Source organism: Miscanthus floridulus, chromosome 9, assembly GCF_019320115.1.
Source record: "Miscanthus floridulus cultivar M001 chromosome 9, ASM1932011v1, whole genome shotgun sequence".
In the NCBI taxonomy this organism is placed as follows: Eukaryota; Viridiplantae; Streptophyta; class Magnoliopsida; order Poales; family Poaceae; genus Miscanthus; species Miscanthus floridulus.
The window spans coordinates 22,994,071-23,015,085 of NC_089588.1; the positions used below are offsets into that span (position 1 = coordinate 22,994,071).

The 21,015-nt window shown below is 45.7% G+C and overlaps 1 protein-coding gene and 1 long non-coding RNA gene across 9 annotated transcripts in view; one reads left to right on the forward strand and one right to left on the reverse strand.

Annotated features, from left to right (window-relative positions):
* Positions 1-21,015, forward strand: part of LOC136481553 (putative disease resistance protein RGA1) — a 43,737-nt gene that overhangs the window by 10,229 nt on the left and 12,493 nt on the right. For 7 of the 8 annotated variants that reach the window (XR_010764763.1, XM_066478885.1, XM_066478888.1 and 4 more), the window contains one exon: positions 10,055-10,240. Coding sequence is in view for 7 of the 8 variants with exons in the window: in XM_066478885.1 (XP_066334982.1) it covers positions 10,055-10,240 (186 nt within the window). In the remaining variant the exon portion in view is untranslated. Of the gene's footprint in view, positions 1-6,955; positions 7,024-10,054; positions 10,241-21,015 lie in introns of those variants that run through there. The other variant, XM_066478889.1, reaches the window with a different exon arrangement.
* Positions 11,214-13,310, reverse strand: LOC136481552 (uncharacterized). The gene is made up of 4 exons (XR_010764762.1): positions 12,765-13,310; positions 12,387-12,462; positions 12,218-12,299; positions 11,214-11,731 (listed from the first exon to the last, which is right to left on the reverse strand). It is a non-coding gene; the product is annotated as an uncharacterized lncRNA (long non-coding RNA).

The following is a 21,015-nucleotide window of genomic DNA, read 5'->3' on the forward strand; positions in this document are numbered from 1 at the left end:
ACAATTTGCTAGATTATTAGCTACATGTATTTGAATCTAAAGGAGCTAATTATTAACAGCTAACTATTAGCTTTATGGATCTAAACATGGTCTTATTTGGTTTGATGAGAATTGGAGGGTGATTATAAATCCCTTACATGTCAAAATCTTCTCTATCTCTTCCTCTTAGAGAGAGAATTAACCGAATAAGCCCTAAGAGAATGACGGCGTGGGTAGGTGTCGGATATATGGGCCTAGGGTACCCTCATTGAGCATATATCTAGCCCATCAAGTAAAGGGCGTTCAAGGATGAGGCCCACGAAGACTAGACGAAACCATCAGCTTAGGGATCACGACGTATCTAGGATATCTGGCGCCAACATAACCGTGGGAAGGATAGGATTGATCTATTGTAACAAACTAGTAATCCAATCTGGTAGGCCGATCGCCCTCGTTGTAACCCTACTTTACCTGCCTATATAAAGGGAGGTAGGGATCCCGCGTTCGGCACGACGAGAACATTCATTATCGCCTCATCTACTAGGTAGCTAGGAGCAACAACCCCTGTAATCGAGCATACGAATGCAAGCAGAGCAGCAGCACCAACTGGACTAGGGTTTTATGCGCCACCATAGCCTGAACCAGTATAAATCCTTGTGTCTCGTGTGCTACCATCTGATTCCTCTTACGCGATCACATTGCTAGGCATTGCTGGAGCTAAATCATTTGATAGTTGACACGCCAGGTAGGAGCCTTTCGCGTACAGATTGATATTGTGTTTTAGATGGGAATCATCTTCAACTTTGATGATGTCACGAGAAGATGCAGCCAGGCGGAAGGATCACCTTCGGTAACCTGGACTTCATCGCCGACCGGTTCGGGGACTTGCATTTGCAAGAACCCGAGCCACCCGTGGAGGAGGAGGAATAGCCTCCCTCGATCTGTGCATTCTTTGCCGAACTGGAGGAAGCAGTGGGTGAGGGGCCATGCGCTCTCGCCCAACACCTGAACCTCTACGGCCGCGCGTCTTCACCAAGATCGGCCGAGAACATGACCTCGACGCTGTAATCTAACTCTGGCAAGATCCAAACTGGGTCCCCAGATCGGATCTACCATCGCCACCCGACCACATTCTTCCTGGCTTCTTGATCGGGCTAAGGAACATGGTGGCAACATACTCAAGCTGGCTTCAACAAACCCTGGCAGAACCCACCGAACCACATATCAAGGAGAGCCATGCTCATGATTCGGACTCTTCTAGATACCTCTGTGACCTCACCACCTGGTTCATCGAGATGGTCGCCCACGGCGATGAAGAGATGGCAGAGGCTCCAGAAGGGTGGGACGATCCCAATGACGAGGAACCCATCCTTGATCTCGAGAACTTTGACTACGATTAGTATCTCCTCTATCTCTCCGAGGATGAAAAACTCAAAGAAAAGGACGTCGAATCCTCAAAGCAACTCAAGTGCTACATAAGCGTGCAAGATCCCAAGCCACCTTGGGAGGAACTCGAGAAACTTGCACTCAATTGTCCAACTCCCTCAGCGAGTGACGTGACCATTCCCAATGTGTCCTATGAGACCAGCAGCAATGCTTGCCTACGCCTATTGTGCCAGAACGATGCGCTCGAGATAGAGAACAACCATCTTCGCCAACCACTCAAGCAACCTTCTAACACACAGCAGATCCAGGTGCCAGCCAGCCACCCGACCGATGGCCAAAACTTGGTCAATCGCCCCTATAGGATGGTCAGGTTACTACAGTCAGTTGCCAATGTCGGACAAGAAAGGCTCTCGATGACTCAAAAGCTGATCCAAGATCGGGAGACTCCCGAATTGCGTCATGCGCTCGTGTCACATGACCCGTGGCAGCATCCCCAGGGACCAAGGGATGAGCGATATGTGGACCAAGCTTCCACCACCATTCAAACCCGATCGACAGCCGATTGGGGGGTGGACCAGATGCTCGCTCGGTCATCAACGCGCGGCGATAGGAACACGATACTCGTAATCCCACTCACTGCTAGAACAACTTCGATGGTAAGTGGGACCGCTCATTAGGAAAACGTGCTTAGTTGCCAATGAAACTTGAGTACAACATCCCGAGGGCTATCCCCGATGCACGCAAGAAACAAGGCTATCGGGACATGTTTGAGTGGATCATGAACAACCCTTGCTAGAATCACGGCTTCCCCGTAACTCACCTGGCCAAAGATTGCGCCGCCTATAGGCAACGTATCGCTCTGGAAGACCAGATGCGGATGGACCAGGACAGATACTAGGAGATCATGATGATGATGAGGGAGGCAATACAACCGCAGGATGCGCGATGCTTATATTTGGTGTCCCGCAAGCCTATCAAGATCGGAGACTCCAGAAGCTGACCCACAGGCAGGTCTACGCGACCGCACTAGCTGCCCCGCTACACCTATGTTGGTCTGAGAGGCCAATCACCTTTGATCGCACCGATCATCTGGATCGAGTGATCGAGGCCGGGCAGTTCCCCCTAGTAGTCAGCGCCGTCATCGAGACCGTGAAGGTGATGAAGATCCTCATGGATGGGGGAAGTGGCATCAACATCCTTTACAAGGATGCCTTCAACAAGCTCAACGTGGACATAAGGAAGCTACACGCGTCATAGTCTCCCTTCCACTGTATCATCCCCGGGCGGCGCGTCATGCCCCTGGGCATGATAGATCTCTCTGTGACATTCGGTGACGCTGTACACTACTGAAGGGAGACACTCTCCTTTGAAGTTGTTGATTTCCAGGGACCCTACATCGCTATATTCGGGAGGCCGTGTTATGCCAAATTCATGGCGGTCCTGAATTGCACCTACCTCAAGCTAAAGATGCCAGGACCTCGGGACATGATTATGGTATCTAGGAACTTCCAAAACACCAATCAATGTGAGAGGGACGCCGTTGAGTATGCGGAGGCCAACTCTCTAGACACGAGGCCAAGAAGGAGTTACCCGGGGGCTCCGGGTTACCCTTGCTCAACACAAGGGAAGAGCTCAATCTGATGGCTCTGAAGCAGCCGTCTCCCGTCGTCCTTGACCCCTTGACCTCCACCCCACCACTGGCTCCTACACCTGAAGGTCTCATCGGGTCTTGAGGGGGCAACCAATGACTCCCAATTATGTCGGTCTCATTTTTTCCTTTTATTATGGTTATCATTTATATTCTACAAAAATATTTTATTTCATATGAATCAATTGTAGTCCTGCGAGTATCTTGTGGAGAACCTCCCTAGTTCACTTGGGGGCTAAATTTTGCAGTTCAAGTTGGTTCCTGTTCATTGTAAAGCACATCGACATGTTACACTAACTTATCAACATGCTCGGGGGCTGCAACGATAACCATGCACACTGCTCACCTACGTTTTCTGTTGCTTAATCAAAGTCTCATAGACCTTGGTATGGTATAAGGGACTCAACAAGACCTTGTGTGGACTCGATCAGAACATTTTTGTTCCGGTGATTAATCCCCAGGTAGCTAAAGTCCAAAACTTAGCCAGCACCAAATGCTAAAGACAATAAAAACATAATACGCAGAGTCAAGTGACATGCAAGTTCATTACAAACGACCTTAAGCGTCGTTCGAACCATCTGATAAATCGGGCATACTGCCCTTCACTATCACTGAGGGATCCACATGATGGATTATGGACTCTGAGGGCTCTATAGCCCGTTGCTGGAGCCTACTGAACACCAAGGGGTCAGTATCGGTAGGTTTCCCCCTGATAGTGCCAATGTATAGGTCGATGTAGATTGTCCCAATGGTCACTAGTGCCATGTACGCCCTAGTGGACAAACCAAATTGGGCGATCTCCTCTAGGCGCCTCGGAATACCCCTCAATCGAGAAGCAACCTCGGACACAGAGGTATCGCCTTCTGGCTAAACAAAGGTTGCCTGGCAGGCTGTGCGTCCCGCTGTGACTGCATCTTGAAGCTCACCCTCAAGAGACGACACCTGAGACGTGTACTTCGCCTCCATGGTTGAATGAGCCTCCATGTGCATGTGTTCAACTTCAACAGTCGTAGCCTCTAGGCTTGCGTACGTAGACCTGCACTCAGAGAGCTCATCTTGAAGGTGCCTTGCCTTAGCTGACTCCGCTGTCAACTAGCACATCAGATGAAAACTTGCATGCAACCGTAACACGATTCACAGTGCAAAAGAAGGAATACCTTGGACATGCTCCTATAGCTCTTTTGTCTCTTCCTGGGCAGATGCCCTCTTCTGCCTCTCCCTCAAATATGCGGCACCAGAGGCATGAAGGGCAGCCTTCTCCCAGGACAACCCAATGATCACCTCAGCAGCAGCTGAATAACCAGAGCTTTAACAAACCACAATAACAACAAGAGAAAAGGTTTTGGCAACAACTTTACCTTGGGTCTCATCCTGATGATGCTTCAAGGTTGCCACTTCCCTCTCTAGTTCGGCTATCTGTGCTCTAGCCGTCGCATCTGGTCGAGGGAACCTCTCCCAATGAAGGTGGATTTCGTCGAAGAACTTTTCTGAATATGCTATAAGAGAAAGGCAGCATAAGTCTTAGCTTCATTCAGAACAAATCAACCCAAGACTCGGGGACTAGACCCATCGGGTCCACTGCACATCCCCAAGCATTTCTCTATGGTTGTGTGCACCTGGTGTGACCACCAGTCAGACACCCGGGGGCTAGAAACTAAAACACCCGACACGAGTCGTACCTCTAGGACAACGCCAAGGGAGTCTCCATGAGAGATGCCTTTGGTCTCAATGGCATCAGCCAAGGTTCGCAGCACCGCCGATAGGTCATCTGCATACCTTGTCATCCCATCCACCTCTTGACGGCTGGAGTCAAGGTGGCACCATTCCTCAAGATCATCAAACAAGCACTCGCCTTTGGTGTCAAAAGCTTGCAGCGATGACCCTCCCCCTGACTGGTCCGGATGAGAACGAAAAGGAAATAAGCAGACATCATCCACATGTGGAGGCGAATCAACAAGCGTCAACCTCCACTCAGGATCGTCCCTCAACAGAGCACTCGACAGCGCTCCCTACGTATTAAACCCGCGCGTAGGCTCAACGATCGGCTCCTTCCCTCGAGTCCCCAAACTGGGAGCCCGAGCAGGATCATCCTGCACAGGCTCCCCCTGGACCTGGGGAGAAGCATCCTCCCGAACACTCTAGTGGTGGCATGCTTGTGGTGAAACAAGCCATCATATCATTGGGTATCATCAACCCAAACTGTCTCCAAATTACTCTTTGCCGGGTCCTCATTCTCGTGCGGGCGAACTTTGGAAGTCTGGGCCTAGCCAACATTGCTAATCGCGATCGCCACGGGTATCTCCCCGGTCGATGAGACCTTCGATCGGGTGCTGCGTCCAAAACAAAAGAAAACATCAGAAGTGCGTCGCCCAGTGGGATGACAAGGCATGGAGATAAACTTACATGTTCTCATCACTGGGAACATCCAATAAAGCAGGCTTCTTTAGTCGCCTGTGTAGGGTCTCTAAACCTTGCCCAAAGGGGACATAGTTCGCCTTTGGGCCAAAATCACCAACAACTAATGCCGATCTAGTCGACGACTTGTCCTCGGTAGCCTTGGATGACTCCAAGACCTTTGGTACTGCGGCCAACTCACAATAAGCCAAGGCAAACACAAATCAATGTCATAACTAGCCATCGACGCCCGACTAACTTGGGATCACCGCCGCTTGAGTTCAGCGTTGCCTCTTCTTCTCGGGGGCTCCCTCCCCCTCGTCGGCGCTCATTGCCTTGATGGCAGACTTGCGCCTCCTCGTCTGCATGCCTGAAGCCGACACACTACGGTTGGGCCAGCTCGACCAGGAGTGGGGACAATGGAGCTCAGCTCTCCCAGAAGCTCGACCATCTCGCCACCAGCGGCGGACGACTGCATCTGGACCGCTTCTCCCTTCTAAACCTTGTCCAAAGGAGCTCTCGAACGATACTTGGAGTGATCCTGCAAGAAAAGGAAACAAGTTATGCGAGGCCAGGGCACACCGCTCATCATCCATTGACAGAGCAAACGCCTCACCTTGCTATCACTGCTTCCTGGCTTCGCGCTCAAGGGCGCCACCAGACGGTCTTTCCCTGTAAGCTAGGATTTCGGGCCCAGCACGTTGTTGGTAACAATGAGCACCTAAAGTGTGGTCATCTCCTCGATGGGATCCCCAGACAGACTCACAACATTGGGAGAATCGCATATCAGAGCCTCGCATTCCCTTAGAGGATGGATCCACCTCCAAAAGAAAGCTATCGGGCAGGCCGGACCGGTGATGCCCCTTCTGCAGTGATAGTCTTGTAGATCACTCTAGAGTTCGTCTGCCTCATCTAGCTCAGACTCAGACAGATCCTATTTCTCTGCCAAAGGCAGAAGAGGAGGGAGTTTGTGGGAGAATACCGGGGCAGAGCAATCATAGACGTAGAACCACTTCTCCCAGTTTGGGACATTGGAGGGGAGGTCAATGTGGAAAAAGGGAGATTTGTCGACAGCCTTGATCCAGATGCTATCGGCGACCTTTCGGTCCGATTGGGGAAGAACATCAAAGCAACGGCAGAACAGGGCCTTGTGGGGTTCAATCCCCGCAAAATCCTCACAGTGGGAGATGAACATCGCTAGAAGCACGATCTTGTTCAGGGTCAGATGATGTACCTGTGCATCATAATATTGAAGGAGATCCCAAACAAACCAGTGTATCAGGACGTTGAATCCATGGCGGAAGAAGTCGACGAAGATCACGACCTCGCCGTAATAGGGAGTAGGGATGTCCTGACTCAAGGCGCACCGGTACCTCAAGAGCTCTTTTGGGGCTAGGAATCCTCCCACAACAAGGCTCTTGATGTCCTTCGTCGCCGTCGACACCTCCCACGGAGAACTGGGGGCAGGACCCTTCTCGCCCTTACTGCTTTTCAAGCTCATACTTTCTTTACTTGCTGAACTGATGGTTTTGGTTTTCTTGGATAGGGTCTTCCTTGGCGCCATCACTATGACTGCTGGGGCGAGATCTAGATGTGACAACATCTGCTAGGTCAAGGTAGGCAGAGGAGTGAGCAGAACTACTTTTGTCGGTGGCAGCAAAGGGACGAACCGTCTCCACCCTTAGCTACTTATAAAGGATGCTACAAACTAGCCAAAAAACCCTGATGGACTCCTGGCCCAAGGCCCAAAACTTGCTGGTGAAACCGGGTGGACCAACATTTGGACTCCTCTAAAACCCGGTGTAGCCCACCAACCCGGTAAGGTGCTCTCGGCGGATCCCACACCCGATCCATTAAACCGACCCTACCATTGAAGAGTGAGGGGGGTATTTGGGAGGGTCACCAGCTAATCCTAAAACCTCTGGCACCCGAGTGCTATGCAAATCTCCCGAATATTCGAACATGCACGAAGAACCTTATTTCAGCGGAGGTGTGCCCCTTTATGGGAAACCAGAAAACTGGTTCGCCAAGGGCTGTAGCCAAAGTACGAGCTCTCGAAGTCTAGAAAAAGAGTTTTATGACGTGCCCATGATGGTCAGGCTTAGTTCCTGTCATCCCTATTCATTAGGATGCGGACGCTCACTTGTTCTTCCCAGTATTAACTCGAAGAATAGCATACGCTAAAGCCCCAGAGGTTCGCCTAAGTGATCCCTAGGCATTAGGGTCACTGGCTCCAAGAGCCTCAATGATTGCTTGGTCATTATAATTTTAGTATGGGCGCTTGCATAACCCAAGGTTAAACTAACCCATCGAGTTGGGTGGGGGGCCGAAAAAATGCAAGGGCAGTCCGGCTGAACGAAAAACTCCAAAATTATCCGAACGTATCGGGAGGCAAGTAACAATGTATAAAATCGGCAAAAGACATTCTTTTCGATTAACCCTGTTACACTTTGCATTCGCTAGGTACGCGATAACAAGGATCTATCGATGACTACTACTATTATGATAACAAAAACCTTATGAGTACAGGTTTCATCCCCACACTCAGGGATGGACATCTCGTGAAGCAAAGAAGCTGGTGAAAGGCATATCTAAACATTCACCCCGTCTCTTGATCTCCTCCACGAGCAGGGGCGACGCCTAGAACAACCCTCAAGAAGAACCACCTCGCGAAGCTTCCTCTAACATAAGAGAAAGAGGAGCCCCACGAGGAGCCCTGCCTGCGCCGCCTTCTTCGACGTCAGGGAGGAACGCGTGGAGACGAACCGATGGTTGGAAGCTACCGGATCGACACACAAGGGGTCCCAGGTCAAGATCTGTGGGCTTAAAAGGTTCCCCGCAACAGCAAGCTGTGCTACACCTTTTGCTCTCCAGGATTTCCTACAGATATCCCGACCTGGGGACCGCGTGCGCGCCAACCATGTGCAAGCCAAGGCACCATGCCTGCAGCGTCCCATGCCGTCGATGGTATTGTTCCTACCCATCTTCGCGAAACTTCCTCTAACACCCAAGACGAACAGCCACGAGCAAGTCGATGCAGAACCCGATCTTGAAAGCCTTCTCCCAGCGGCGGCGGAGCCGCCGAGATGTGTCATGAATAGGGATGAAAACGGATCGGATACGGACGGATATCACCGATATTATATTTGTTTTCATATTTCTGTCCGGATTCGGATTCGAATACGGATAGTGTCAACTATGTCGGATAGGATACGATTGAATATCGACATCATAAATATGCGATTTGAGTATTCGGATACGGATATGGTATCGGATGTTGGATATCCGGACTCGGATACGGACAGATCTCAATCCCTCTAAACGAATTCGGTTTCGAATACGGTCGAAAAATATCCGTACCGTTTTCATCCCTAGTCATGAACCATGGAAGATGAAGAAAACTACCGATCTTTCACTCGATCTAATGCTAAGGGATTTGGAAAGGGAAAGGGTGAGACGCAGTGGCCTCCCTACCCTTGGCTTAAATAAGCGCCCTGAGGATGGTAGTGGGGGAGATGGTGGTTGGCATTAAAGTCGAACACAGTCGGTCCTGTGAGTAAAGGAGTGGTTCAAGCTCCCAGGCACCATGATCCTTATCTTCAACATGATTCAATGATGCGCTGCGACCGTTCGTGCGTTCAAACTGAAGGGACTCCACCCGAGTAACTCTTGGAACCCGAGAGGGCATCACTGCTGTCGAGCGCGATGCTCAATCTCATCCCAATATTCGGGAACCTGCGAGATGTATTCAAAGGCCTCAGCAACCGAGGAGTGCTAATCGGGACCTACGGTACCCGAAGATTACAGGGATCAGCTGTATCCGAAGGATAATACGGATCCATGAGCTTGTCATTAAATCCTACAAGGGCTACTATCGGATATATGGGCCTGGGGTACCCTCACTGACCATATATCTGGCCCATCAAGTAAAGGGCGTTCAAGGATGAGGCCCATGAAGACTAGACGAAACCATCAACTTGGGGATCACGACGTATCAAGGATATCCTACACCAACATAACCGCGGGAAGGATATGATTGATCTGTTGTAACAAACTAGGAATCCAATCTGGTAGGCCGATCGCCCTCGTTGTAACCCTACCTTCCCTGCCTATATAAAGGGAGGTAGGGATCTCGCGATCGGCACGATGAGAACATTAATTATCGCCTCATCTACTAGGTAGCTAGGAGCAATAGCCCCTGTAATCGAGCATACGAATACAAGCAGAGCAGCAGCACCAACTGGACTAGGGTTTTACGCACCACCGCGGCCTGAACCAGTATAAATCCTTATGTCTTGTGTGCTACCATCTGATTCCTCTTACGCGATCACGTTGCTAGGCATTGCTGGAGCTAAATCATCCGACAATAGGGAAAGTTGGGAAGGAGTGGATGGGGAAGTCTACGGTTTGGGGTTTTGTTTTACTTATATTTTTTTATTTGAACTAATTTCCCTGCATGTTTTCGTACCCACAGGTTCATGTATTTTCCTTTGTATTTCCCACTTTCTCTGTTGTTTATAGAAAATTGACAAGTTATTCCAATAGTTATAATAAGAAAAGGCATCCACTATAATAGTGTCACTATAGTATGTTATATAGTTTACAACTGTGTTGTAACAGTACAGCTTTTACATTGTGGCCTTACAGCTACAAACAAATTGGAGGATGAGGTTGCAGAAAGCATGGAGCGGTTCCTCGCTTGAAGCATATTGCCGACAGGTAAATACATGCATAGACATCGCATTCAAATGCATGGAGTTCAACAAGGATAAAAGGCCCCATATAGCAAATATTGATCGGCAGTTGGATGAGATTGAAAACGAGATCGGCAAGGTAACTAGCTAATAACTTTTTTGGTGACTTTCTTTTCTCTCCGTATTTCTCTCTTATTATATTGTACTTTGTATACCGCTTGATGTGTGTGTGTGTGTGTGTGTGAAACACACATTCACATACAGAGCATGCACGAGCTTGCCGGGCCTCATGTTGCTGCAGGGAAAAAAAGAAACCGATACTGTTTGTACTGTTTGTAAATCGATCTTATGGGTGTATAATAATTATGCACTAGGTTTTTAAGGGACACTCATCAACCATTCACAGTAAGCACAAAAAAGTTTATACAGGTGTAGGCCTCATGTAGGATAGTATCAATATGTCATATTTGTGATGCAATTATATTGTAGTTCCTGCTTCATTCCAAAGTATATATGGATCATTTTAATTTTGTCCTAAAAAAGTCAACTTTTCCAAGTTTGACTTGATTTATAGAAAAATGCACCAGCATGCATCTACAACATCAAATTAACTCCATCCATAAAATATATATGTCTTGATAGTGCACTTATTTGGTATTGCAAATCAGCAAATGTTAATATATTTTTTCTATAAACTCAGTCACAGTTAGAAAAGTTTGATTTAGGACAAAACTCTATATTTTAGAATGGAGGGAGTCTATGCATTCTAGGAAACTGCTAAGCGTATGGTTTGTAGATGTTTCTTCTAACTTCAAATGAGTTGCTAGGAAGAGTCCTTGCATTTTGTCTCCCGTCCAACCTCACATAGTCACACAAAAGGGGGCATGTTGTATCTGGACTTCTGGAGTCCTACATACATACATATGTAACTTATTGTTTCTTCAAAGTTTAAACACATTATTCCTTATATCCCAAATATTATACTTGATATATTAGCATACTCAGTATGTAGTTGCACACTTGTTCTAGGCCCAGTGGCGGTAACTAGCACGATACGCGCGCTTCGCTGCGCGCGCACCTGCTATACACGGCCATGGTAATTATGTTGGTTTAATATATCGATTTAGACCATACGTGTTGATATGTGTAGATAGGTGGTGCATTGCTATGGGGTGACGACTGCATCACCCGTACATCGTTCTAGGCTTCTCGCTGTAGCGATGTGCGTTTATTGGTTTTAGGCTGCTATATATGATTTTTCGCATGAATTTTACTCAGAATCTGAAGTCATAAGTAGTAAAAATGAAGGCAATAAAACCAGTTACTGATCTGACTCATGCAGTAAACAGAACTCCCACTACAAATTTGTATACTATAGATAAATAAATTGAACATGGCGTCTAAATTATTAAGACGAAGAATCGCATAATGACCATGTACAGAAGGACATGCAACCGATATGGCCAAGGATGACACATTGTTTTCCAATAAAACAAAGATTGATCATCATAAATACTAAATTTTGTAACTTCTCTACCTCCTAGTTGCTAATTCCCATAATATCATGACACCAAACTGAACAGTTTCTCTGTACCAAGATGAACCAAACACTTTAGCTGAAGTTGAGAACCTGCACATATCGGGTGTCATCATATCATATTATAGTAAGTAGGAACATAACAATGTAACACCTATCAGAGCATTATGCATAGATAGATGCCAGAGTAGATGAGACAAACAGGGGAAGCCTCTTTAGGTCTTACGAATTGAAACTCCAACAAAACTTAGTTTGATTTATTACACTTACTGAGTGTTCCAAAAGTAGAAATTGTTCCATAAATGAAAAGGATAAATTAAACAACCCGAACCATGCCAGCAAAATATGGCAATATATAATTTACTAAGATTGACTTTTTCAAGTAGGACTTGACTACACGAAAAAAATTTGAGCTAGGCATAGAGGCATCTTTTTTAATATGATCCTATTTTGAATAGAAGGGGAAAACAACTAACAATTCAGACTTAGAATTATAAAGGAATCCGCTCAGATAAGTGAACATATAATTTTTAATCAATACAAAAGGCACGCTGCTTGCCTTGACTATTATAATCTCACCTTAAGAGAATATCCTCAACTAACATTAAAAAAGGATACAATTGGAGTAACCTCTCCTTTTCGTCTACTCAAACCAACTGGTCTGTAAAAATGTAAGTTTCTTTTTTTATAGCTAGAAAAAGATGTGCTAGAATAGATGAAATAAGGAGGAGGCAAAGTTCATTCCTACCATTGAGGCGGTAATTGGAGAACAAACAGAATTCACATATCATGTTTATAGGATCCACACACCATGATGAGTTTATCTGCGTAGCACAACACAGAGGGATGAGTTGCAAGTCCAAACATCTGCAAAGTACATATCTAGTCAAATGTATAATCCTGATCCATTAGCACCAGCATGCATACATAATTTTCTGAATGAAACAAATTATTAAGGGACAACTAAAAAATTCAACATACAAACCAATTGTTCTAAACTGATTTATGGAAAGCTAAGTTTTTTGGAGCTAAAAAAGCAAACTGTAGGGAATGATCAAAATTTCCAAGGTAATCTAGAAACCACACAACAGGAACCGAGTGCACATGATCACAGGTAGTAACTTGCCATGAAAAATAATTCATCTTGCATACTTGCTGCGTCAGGAAACTAACAAATTAAGGTCCTCTAGGTCCCATGGTTCTGAAGCAAAGAAAAAAGATATGAGAATAACAGATGCATCAGTGAAGAGATTTACGATCAGCACTGTAATAGAAAAAGAGCCAATCATATTGGTTCACATATTACTATGCAGTCAGCTCAGCTTATTTGAATCCCTACAAAGTGAAGCATTACCACTTTCACCAAAATGGTATCCTAATTTCACCACAAAGCAAACAAAAAACCAAGTACAGACAAATTGACAAAGTGAAGCATCACAACAGAGACATATCATCGAATACGCAGGATGCAAAAAGCAGAGTAACGTATTGAGTCTGGCTGCTTCAAGGTTGCACATGCTGCTGCTCTCCAGGCTTGGGAACGCCACGAACCAGCATTGCACAAGATGTTTCTCAACCGGCTCGAACGCCACAAATTCCAGTAGCTGGAGGCCATCACGGCGTAGCCGTTGTGCTGAGTGCCGTAATCCATTTGTGCCGCATGGGACTTCCACTGCCGGTACCTGAGAGTAGAAAATAAAGAGAAAGTGGAGATTAAAACAAAACTACAATTGAGAGAGAGGGGGATGGAGATTAGGGCCATCACATACCTATCACCTTGGCCACCTCGTCGTTCAGTTGGGAAAGCTTTATCTCGCCATCATCAGTGTTGCTTTGACGAAAAAGCGAGGCAGCATGGACGACACCACATGGTTTAACCTGCCTACTGATGGCACCACGACGGTGGATCCAGCGTCGACGGCGGTAGACTCGACGCCGGCGTTGGTGGACCCGATGTGGAAGCGCGCATTGCGAGCAGATCCGTCGTTGCCGCCTGAGCACGCACGAGCGATGACGATAAGGGCGGCGTGGGATGGGATCGGGGGAAGCGAGGGAGGGGGCGACGACAGAAAGGGGAGGCGCCGAGGAGGAAGAGGAAGGGGGCGACGACGGAGAGCACGAGAAGTGGAGGACGGAGATGGAGAGAACGAAGAGCCGAGGACGGAGGGGTGGGGAACAGTCAGCGACTGATTTGTGCAGCTCTGATTGGAGTACAGCCGCAGAGGCCTCCGCTGGCCTCCAAATAACTTCTGGTTGAGGGCTGACGGACGGAGAGAACAAAGATTAACTGGCCCAGTTTAACGAAGAGAGAGCGAATCGATGATCACACACGCACGAGCCCACGTGGCTGCACACGATTCGTCAACAGCAGGGAAACAGTAACCAGAGTGCTCTCGTAACGCGGATTCCAGGAGCTATATTGAGTAGTATATAATGGTGTCCACCAGGATAAAGATTAATGCTCAGTGCAGATACCCTATGAGGGATCCCAAAACCATGGTTTTTTTTTTGGAAACGTGTTTCCTCTGCTTTTAAGAAAGCAATAAAATTTAGAGCTTGCACGGTGCCCTTCCAGTGATCTTTTTTAGATGCCACATAGCTAAGCCTCTCCACTTTAAGATAGCAGCCTCTGCTCTTCAAGATTGCAGCAGCTTGCAATTTATTATTAAAGAGCTGCCAGAGGAACACTTTGATCTTCATCGGCACCTTGAACTTCCAAATACTTAGAGCAGTTCTAGAGCATACCCCACCATCAGTTAAAAACGTGTAAAGTGATTTGGTGGAGAGGGATTTAGACTTGTCCATGTCCCACTTCACCTCGTCATTTGCATTCTTCTGTAAGTGGATGCCTTGTAATTATATCAACGGCTCCTGCCACTGGGGGAGGTCGTGGTGAGACAAAGATCTACGTAGGCCAATATCCCATCCGTGTTCAGATCTACACTCAGCCACCAAAGCAAGAGGGTCCTCACAGATATTATAGAGATCAGGACATTTCAGCTGAAAAGGAACTTTATCTAGCTACAATCCTGCCATAATAAGGCTTCTAGAATTTGATACCACATTTCCTTAGTCCCATGCATGATTTTCCATATCCATTTAACCAGAAGACAGTCATTCGTGAGCTTAGTGTTAATAATCCCAAGAGCTCCTAAGACCCCCTTGGTCTTTAGGTATAGTGACCATTTCCCACTTGTCCATGTGATACTAATCAATGATTTTCTTAGACCCATGCATGATTTTCTGTTTGGCTCCTTGCCAAAAGAAACTAGATTTGATGGTGTCCATCTCCTAATGAGCCCCTCCGACAAGCGGATAGAAACCCATTGTATATATTTGTAGACTATTGAAGCTTGTGTAGGTTAAAATCTTACCCTTCCATGGGTCAAGTCTCTTCATCAATTAAAATGCCAGAAAAATTAAAGTAGCAATGCTCAAATGATGGTCGGGGATAGGAATTCCAAGGTATTTCATTGGGACACTGCCTAGACAACAATTCAACATGTTTGATCCTCCTGTGTATAGTGAAACATATAGACTTCACTCTTGTGTACATTTATTTTGAGACTAGTCATCCACTCAAAACAATAGAGGAGGAAGTTTAAGATTTCTGACTGAGACGTCACTCCCGTCTATCTACCATTATCATTGTGTCATCAACATATTTGATGTGAAAAATCCCCCATTAGATAATGTCTGGAAGAATGCCTACTAAGTGATCATGGTGAAAAACCTTCTCCAACGTCACAATGAGGGCATCAGCAGCTAAGTTGAAAAGCAAAGGGGGAGAGGATCGCCCTGTCTTAATCTTTTAACGGTTTTGAAAAAAGGCACTTTTGCTTCCATTAACATTGATGCAAACATTACCTCCCTTGATAGTGTCCATCACCATATTTTCCAAATCTCAGGGAAATATTTTCCCCTCATAACATCTTCTAGGAATTCCCATCTTACTTTATTGTATGTTTTCTCGAAGTCGATTTTCAAGATCACACCTTTTGTCCTGCTTGATTTTAGTTCGTGGATGACATCATGTAACACTATCACCCATTCTAGGATGTTTTTGCCTTTAATGAACCCAATTTGGTGTTTCCCAAACAGCACCTTGGCGCATTTAGTCAAAAAATTTGGTAAAAATATTGAAATACACATTCAGCAGACAAATGGGACGATATTGTTTAATCATATTGGCCTCCTTGACCTTACAAACTAGAGTAATTACACCATAGTTTAATTGCTTCATGTCCAGGAAGCCTCCTTGGAAATCCTTGAATATATTCATCAAGTCTTCCTTAACGAGCTCCCAGAAATATTCAAAAAAAGATAACTCAAACCCATTTGGTCTAGGGGCCGAGTCCCTCTTCATATCCATGACCACCTCTTTCACCTCCTCATAATCGAAAGTTTCTGTTACAAGTTTTTTCTCTAGCTGGGAGAGGTAGGAATGATCTCGCCAAAAGTTTGGTGCCAAGTGTAGGCTGCAGTGTTGATTAGGGCTAAAATGTTCTTTATAAAAGGTAACCACACATCACTATTTACTCTCAAGGCTAATAATGTGACTCTTTCTTCTTCTGCCATTAGCATAAAGATGGAAAACTTTTGAAATAGAATCTCCTTTGATGATTTAGTTCTTTCTAATTCTTTGTCGGCAATAGATCTGATAGATTGCCTCTAGATGGATTTTCTATTCCTGTTTTTGTTGCCACTTGAGGCCTAAAACCACCTTGATTTCAACGAGTTTGTCAAAATTGTCAAGTTGCTCAAGTAGAATCTATTTCCACTTTTTCTGTCCTCTAATCTTCTGCATACTCCAGCCCTTTAGTTGTTGGTTTAGGATCTTAAGACTACCATGCCAACCATCAAAGGAATATAGTAATGAGGTGGCCTCCTGTCTTTGCTAGCAAGCCCTTTGCTTTGCACCATCTCACAGAAACCATGTATCATGAGCCATTGTAGGTCGAAGAAAAAAATGTCTAACTCTGGGATGGTCATGTTATCTAGAATATAGAATTATTGGAGAGTGGTCAAATCCCACCATGGTTAGGCTCCAGGCCACAGTTGGGGGAAAATGTTCCTCCGATTCAGTGGAGCAAAAAAATATGTCAAGCTTGACCATCATTGGCTTTTCCTGCTCATTAGTCCACGTGTATTGTTGTCCTCCCATGGACAGTTCTCTTAACTCGAATCTACCAATAAACTCATTGAAAAGATCTATGAGTTTCTAGTCACAATTAGAATTGTTCTTATCTTCGATGTTCCTAATCAAGTTGAAGTCTCCACACACTGGCCAGTTCTTCTAAGAAATCTTCACAAAGATGGTGTTGGGCATGCCCATAGACTGTGATCACTTCCCATTTGACATTGCTACATCTGTTTCTAACTATCATGTGGATACAATATTGTAGAATTTTATATGGTTTGACCTCAAAACCATTTATGTTAACTCCCATTATCATGCCACCTGAATGTCCACGAGCAGGCATCCATTGCCACAAGAAGTGTTTTGAAGATTGGAGAGATCCAAAAGTTCCTAATCAGTGAAGTCCTGTTTTATTTTCTCATGTATGCCCAAGATGTTAATGTGTTCTTTCTTCATATACTCCTTGAGTTGACCTCTTCTAAAGGCCTTCCCAAGGCCCCTAGCAGTCCAACATAACAATCTCATTTATTCTTCTTACTAGGTGGCCGCCCACTCTCCCTTTTTTAGGCTTAGGCATATCCCCATGGATATGGGCCACCACATGATCAATGTTCATGACAGTATTATCAATGGCCTCCCTGGCTAGGTCATCAACTTCCTTCTCCCCTTGGGGGCATTGTTTAGCATTTATTTTTTCCAAGTATGTTTTATAGTTAGCTTTAGCCAAAGTTACCCTAACGAGTTTTTCAGTTTTAAAGGTATCGATTTGGGTATCAAAATCATCGCTGACCACAGCTCAAAGATGTCTACCATAATTTGTTTCAATTCATCATTGGAAGTATTATTAGTGTAAGGAAAATGGACCCATGGCCCATTTAGTTTGGATTTTGGTGTCTGATGATCAACAAGACCAAATTGGACTAATGTATTTGCAAGTGTTTGTTTTGTAGTCCAATAGGGTGCAAACGTGACTTGGACAAAGGCAACATGATGATCCAATGATCAACACCTCAAGAAAGACATTTGAAGCTACAAAGAAGATCTACAAGATCATGCACAAGTCAAAGACACAAGATGGAACCAAGCTGTGCGCAAAGATCTCAAAGAGATAAGAGAAGAAAGGGTTTTTGGGTGACCGGACGCCAGGACCGGACGCGTCCGGTGGTAAACCCTAGCAGTGAGGGCGCCTGACCGCTTGAGCGGACGCTGAGGAAAAGTGACCGGATGCGACGATGGCATTGTTCACTGTCGCGGCAACAACTCAGCGTGGACCGAACACTGGCGACTGGATGACCAGACAAGGGAACAGTAGCGTCCGATCGCCATGCGGAGAGGTTCCAAAGAGGCGCCACGCTGATCGGACGCGTTCGGTGGCTGTGACCGGATTCGGTTAGAGTCCGATCAGTTGAACGCGCCGAAGGCCTGGTGACCGTTGTGAGAGACCGGACGCGTCTGGTGCCGGCGCAAGTCACGTCCGGTGCTAGCCAGAATTGCTGGACTTTGTTCCAACGGCTAGTTTCTCCATGGGGCTTATAAATAGAACCCCCAACCAGCCATTTGGAGAGTGGAAGAGTGAGGACAAGGGTGTTGAGACACCATTTTAGAGCTCTACACTTGCTAAGTGCTTAGTGATATATTCGGTGATTAGCGTAGGTGCTTTGTGAAGTGCTTAGGTTAGTTAGACCACCGCGTATGCGCTTGGTCTAGGTTTAGGCCTAGTGTTTAGTGAGGTTTGCATACCTCTAACCACTCGATGCTTGCGCGCACCATTGTTGTACATCGGAGGGGCTTGTAGTCTTGCGAGATCACACCAACCGCGTTTGTGGTGTGGCCGTCATCGTGTACCGGAGGGAACAAGGCCCACGGTGTTTCGGCAGGAAGCTTGATAGTGAAGACGGCAGGGAGTGGTCCAAGAGAGGCTTTGCCATGAGTGGCTTAACTAGAGACCTGCTTGCACGTGGGGAAGGCCTAGAGCTATCCACGGAGTTATCCGACCTGGAGCTTGGCCCTTGCATGGGATTCCTTGCGAGGGGCTCCAACGAGGACTAGGGGGAAGCTTGCGTGCTTCTCGATACCTTGGTAAAAATACCGGAGTCATCGACGGGAGTTTGCATATCTCTACCTTACTATTTAGCTTCCGCATTTACATTGTTTGCATAACTTCTTTTGCGGTAGAGATAACAACACACTAGCAAAACCGTAGTTGCATATTTAGATAGTTTATCTTTTGCATAGGTTTTGCTAAGAATAGAACAAGAGGCCATAGTGTAGAGTTAGAGTTTTCAGTTGCCTAATTCACCCCCCCCCCCTCCCCCTCTTAGGCATCACGGTCCTTTCTTCAATTAGGAATAGTAAAAAGGGTTTGAAGATGATGTACCTAAGTTTTGATTTTTAGCATGAGCTCTCTGTGTGGCTTTCTATGCAATGGGGACGTTGTCCTTTGGAATCCTTGTGCCAGCTCTAGAGGCCACAATGGGTATCTTGATTTTGCCTTTGACCCATGTTTGAGATGTGGGGACCGACCACCCGTGGCCATTGTCTCCTTTATTAGTAGTTTCCACATTTTGAATGGAAGTATAATCCATCTAGTCCTCTTGAGATAGGGTATTTTTAGTTCCATCATTCTTTTTGCTAATGAGACCCAACCTATCTTACTAGTCTATTTTGCTTTCTCAATCAGTGTAGGCCACGGGTGCACCAGCATCACATTATCATCCTTGTTCTCTAGGAGAGGAGCTACTTCTTGGGAGATACACTCAAATGTCTAGATGTTTTCATCTTCCATATTTTCAGACAAAGGAACCACCTCCTTGGTAGAATCCTCAAGAGTTGGTGTGTAGTCGATATATATAATTGAGTCCCCAAGGTTGATGGTGTCTGTAGAGGGTTTAGATGTGTCATGCAGTCCTTTTGTAGGGGAGTAGGACTTCTCCTAAGGAATTCTATTTTTTCTCCTAGTGTTTGCCTCATCCTAGGTGAGACTTCCATTTGTTATCAACTCATCTTCCAAGATATCTTCCATAGAGTTTCCTAACTGTGTTTCGTATCTTTCTCCAAGCACCCCTTCTAAGTGGTTGTGTCCTTCTTCTTTTGTTAAGGGTCCCCATTCTTGTCCCCATTCAGATCATGCGTATCTAATGGTTTTCCACTCCATTGGGTTTCATCTCCTTCACCATGTGACTTGCCATGGAGCGAAGATCATACTCAGTGCCATTGAAAAGACTTCAATGAAATCCCTAATTTGGCTAGGGTCTCTACAATTTACTTTGACTCTCACTAGGACATCTCTCTTGAGGCTAGATAGGTCGACATTACTTTAACTAATTTAGCAAATAGGCATCACAATTCCTATACCGCCTCCTCACCCCTTGCAATACTTAGTATGCTGTAAATTTTTACCCAATAGGATTGAAGGAAAGAGGAGGTGGTGGGATCAAGGTTGGATCTAGACATTTCACCCTGAGCTTGTATAACACTAGCTATAATCTAGTAAAGTTGGTAAATGTGTTCAACTAAGGTTCATCAAGGAAAGAAGCTAGATAGTTGGTAGAAGAAATTTGCTTCACCTTGAAGTTCCATTTGTTACTGATCTGGTTCTTCAATTATTTATCTAGATTGTCAGGAGTAGCTTCACTCTCCAATATAGATATGATCCCATTGATTTCCTTAGTTTTGATTTTCACATCAAGGATCCAGATTAAGTAGAAACCGTGAGCAAGTATGCCAAAACCAACTTCCTTGAGTTTCTTGTGCCGCTTTAAGTGACAAATTCTAGCCATGTGCCTAGTAAGTTACATTTATAGCAGATACGCCCATTGTTGCAATCCACCTAATGGTGCCCCATTTTATTGCATCTAGAACACTAAACTTTATTTGGTTTGGGTTTACATGTAGGTTTTTGTTGTTTCCCTCTATATCCATATAGTTTGTTAGGTACGTGGCCATGGTCATCTTCCTCTTAGGTGAGAGTTGTGGCCGCCCATGACCACTGGCGGAGCCAAGGGGGGGCTGGCAGGGGCCATGCCCCCCCCCCCCCCAATGTTTCACAACAAAAAAAAATTAGTAGTATGACTTAATATTTTTTATTTATATTAAGTGGGAGATTATATAAAATTCTTGTCATATATACCTATTAATATCTTCTAGATAATATAATCATACAAAACACAACTAGATAATAAAATTATCGTAATGAAAAAGACCGAGCCGGCCCCCCTAAGTATAATTTCTGACGGCC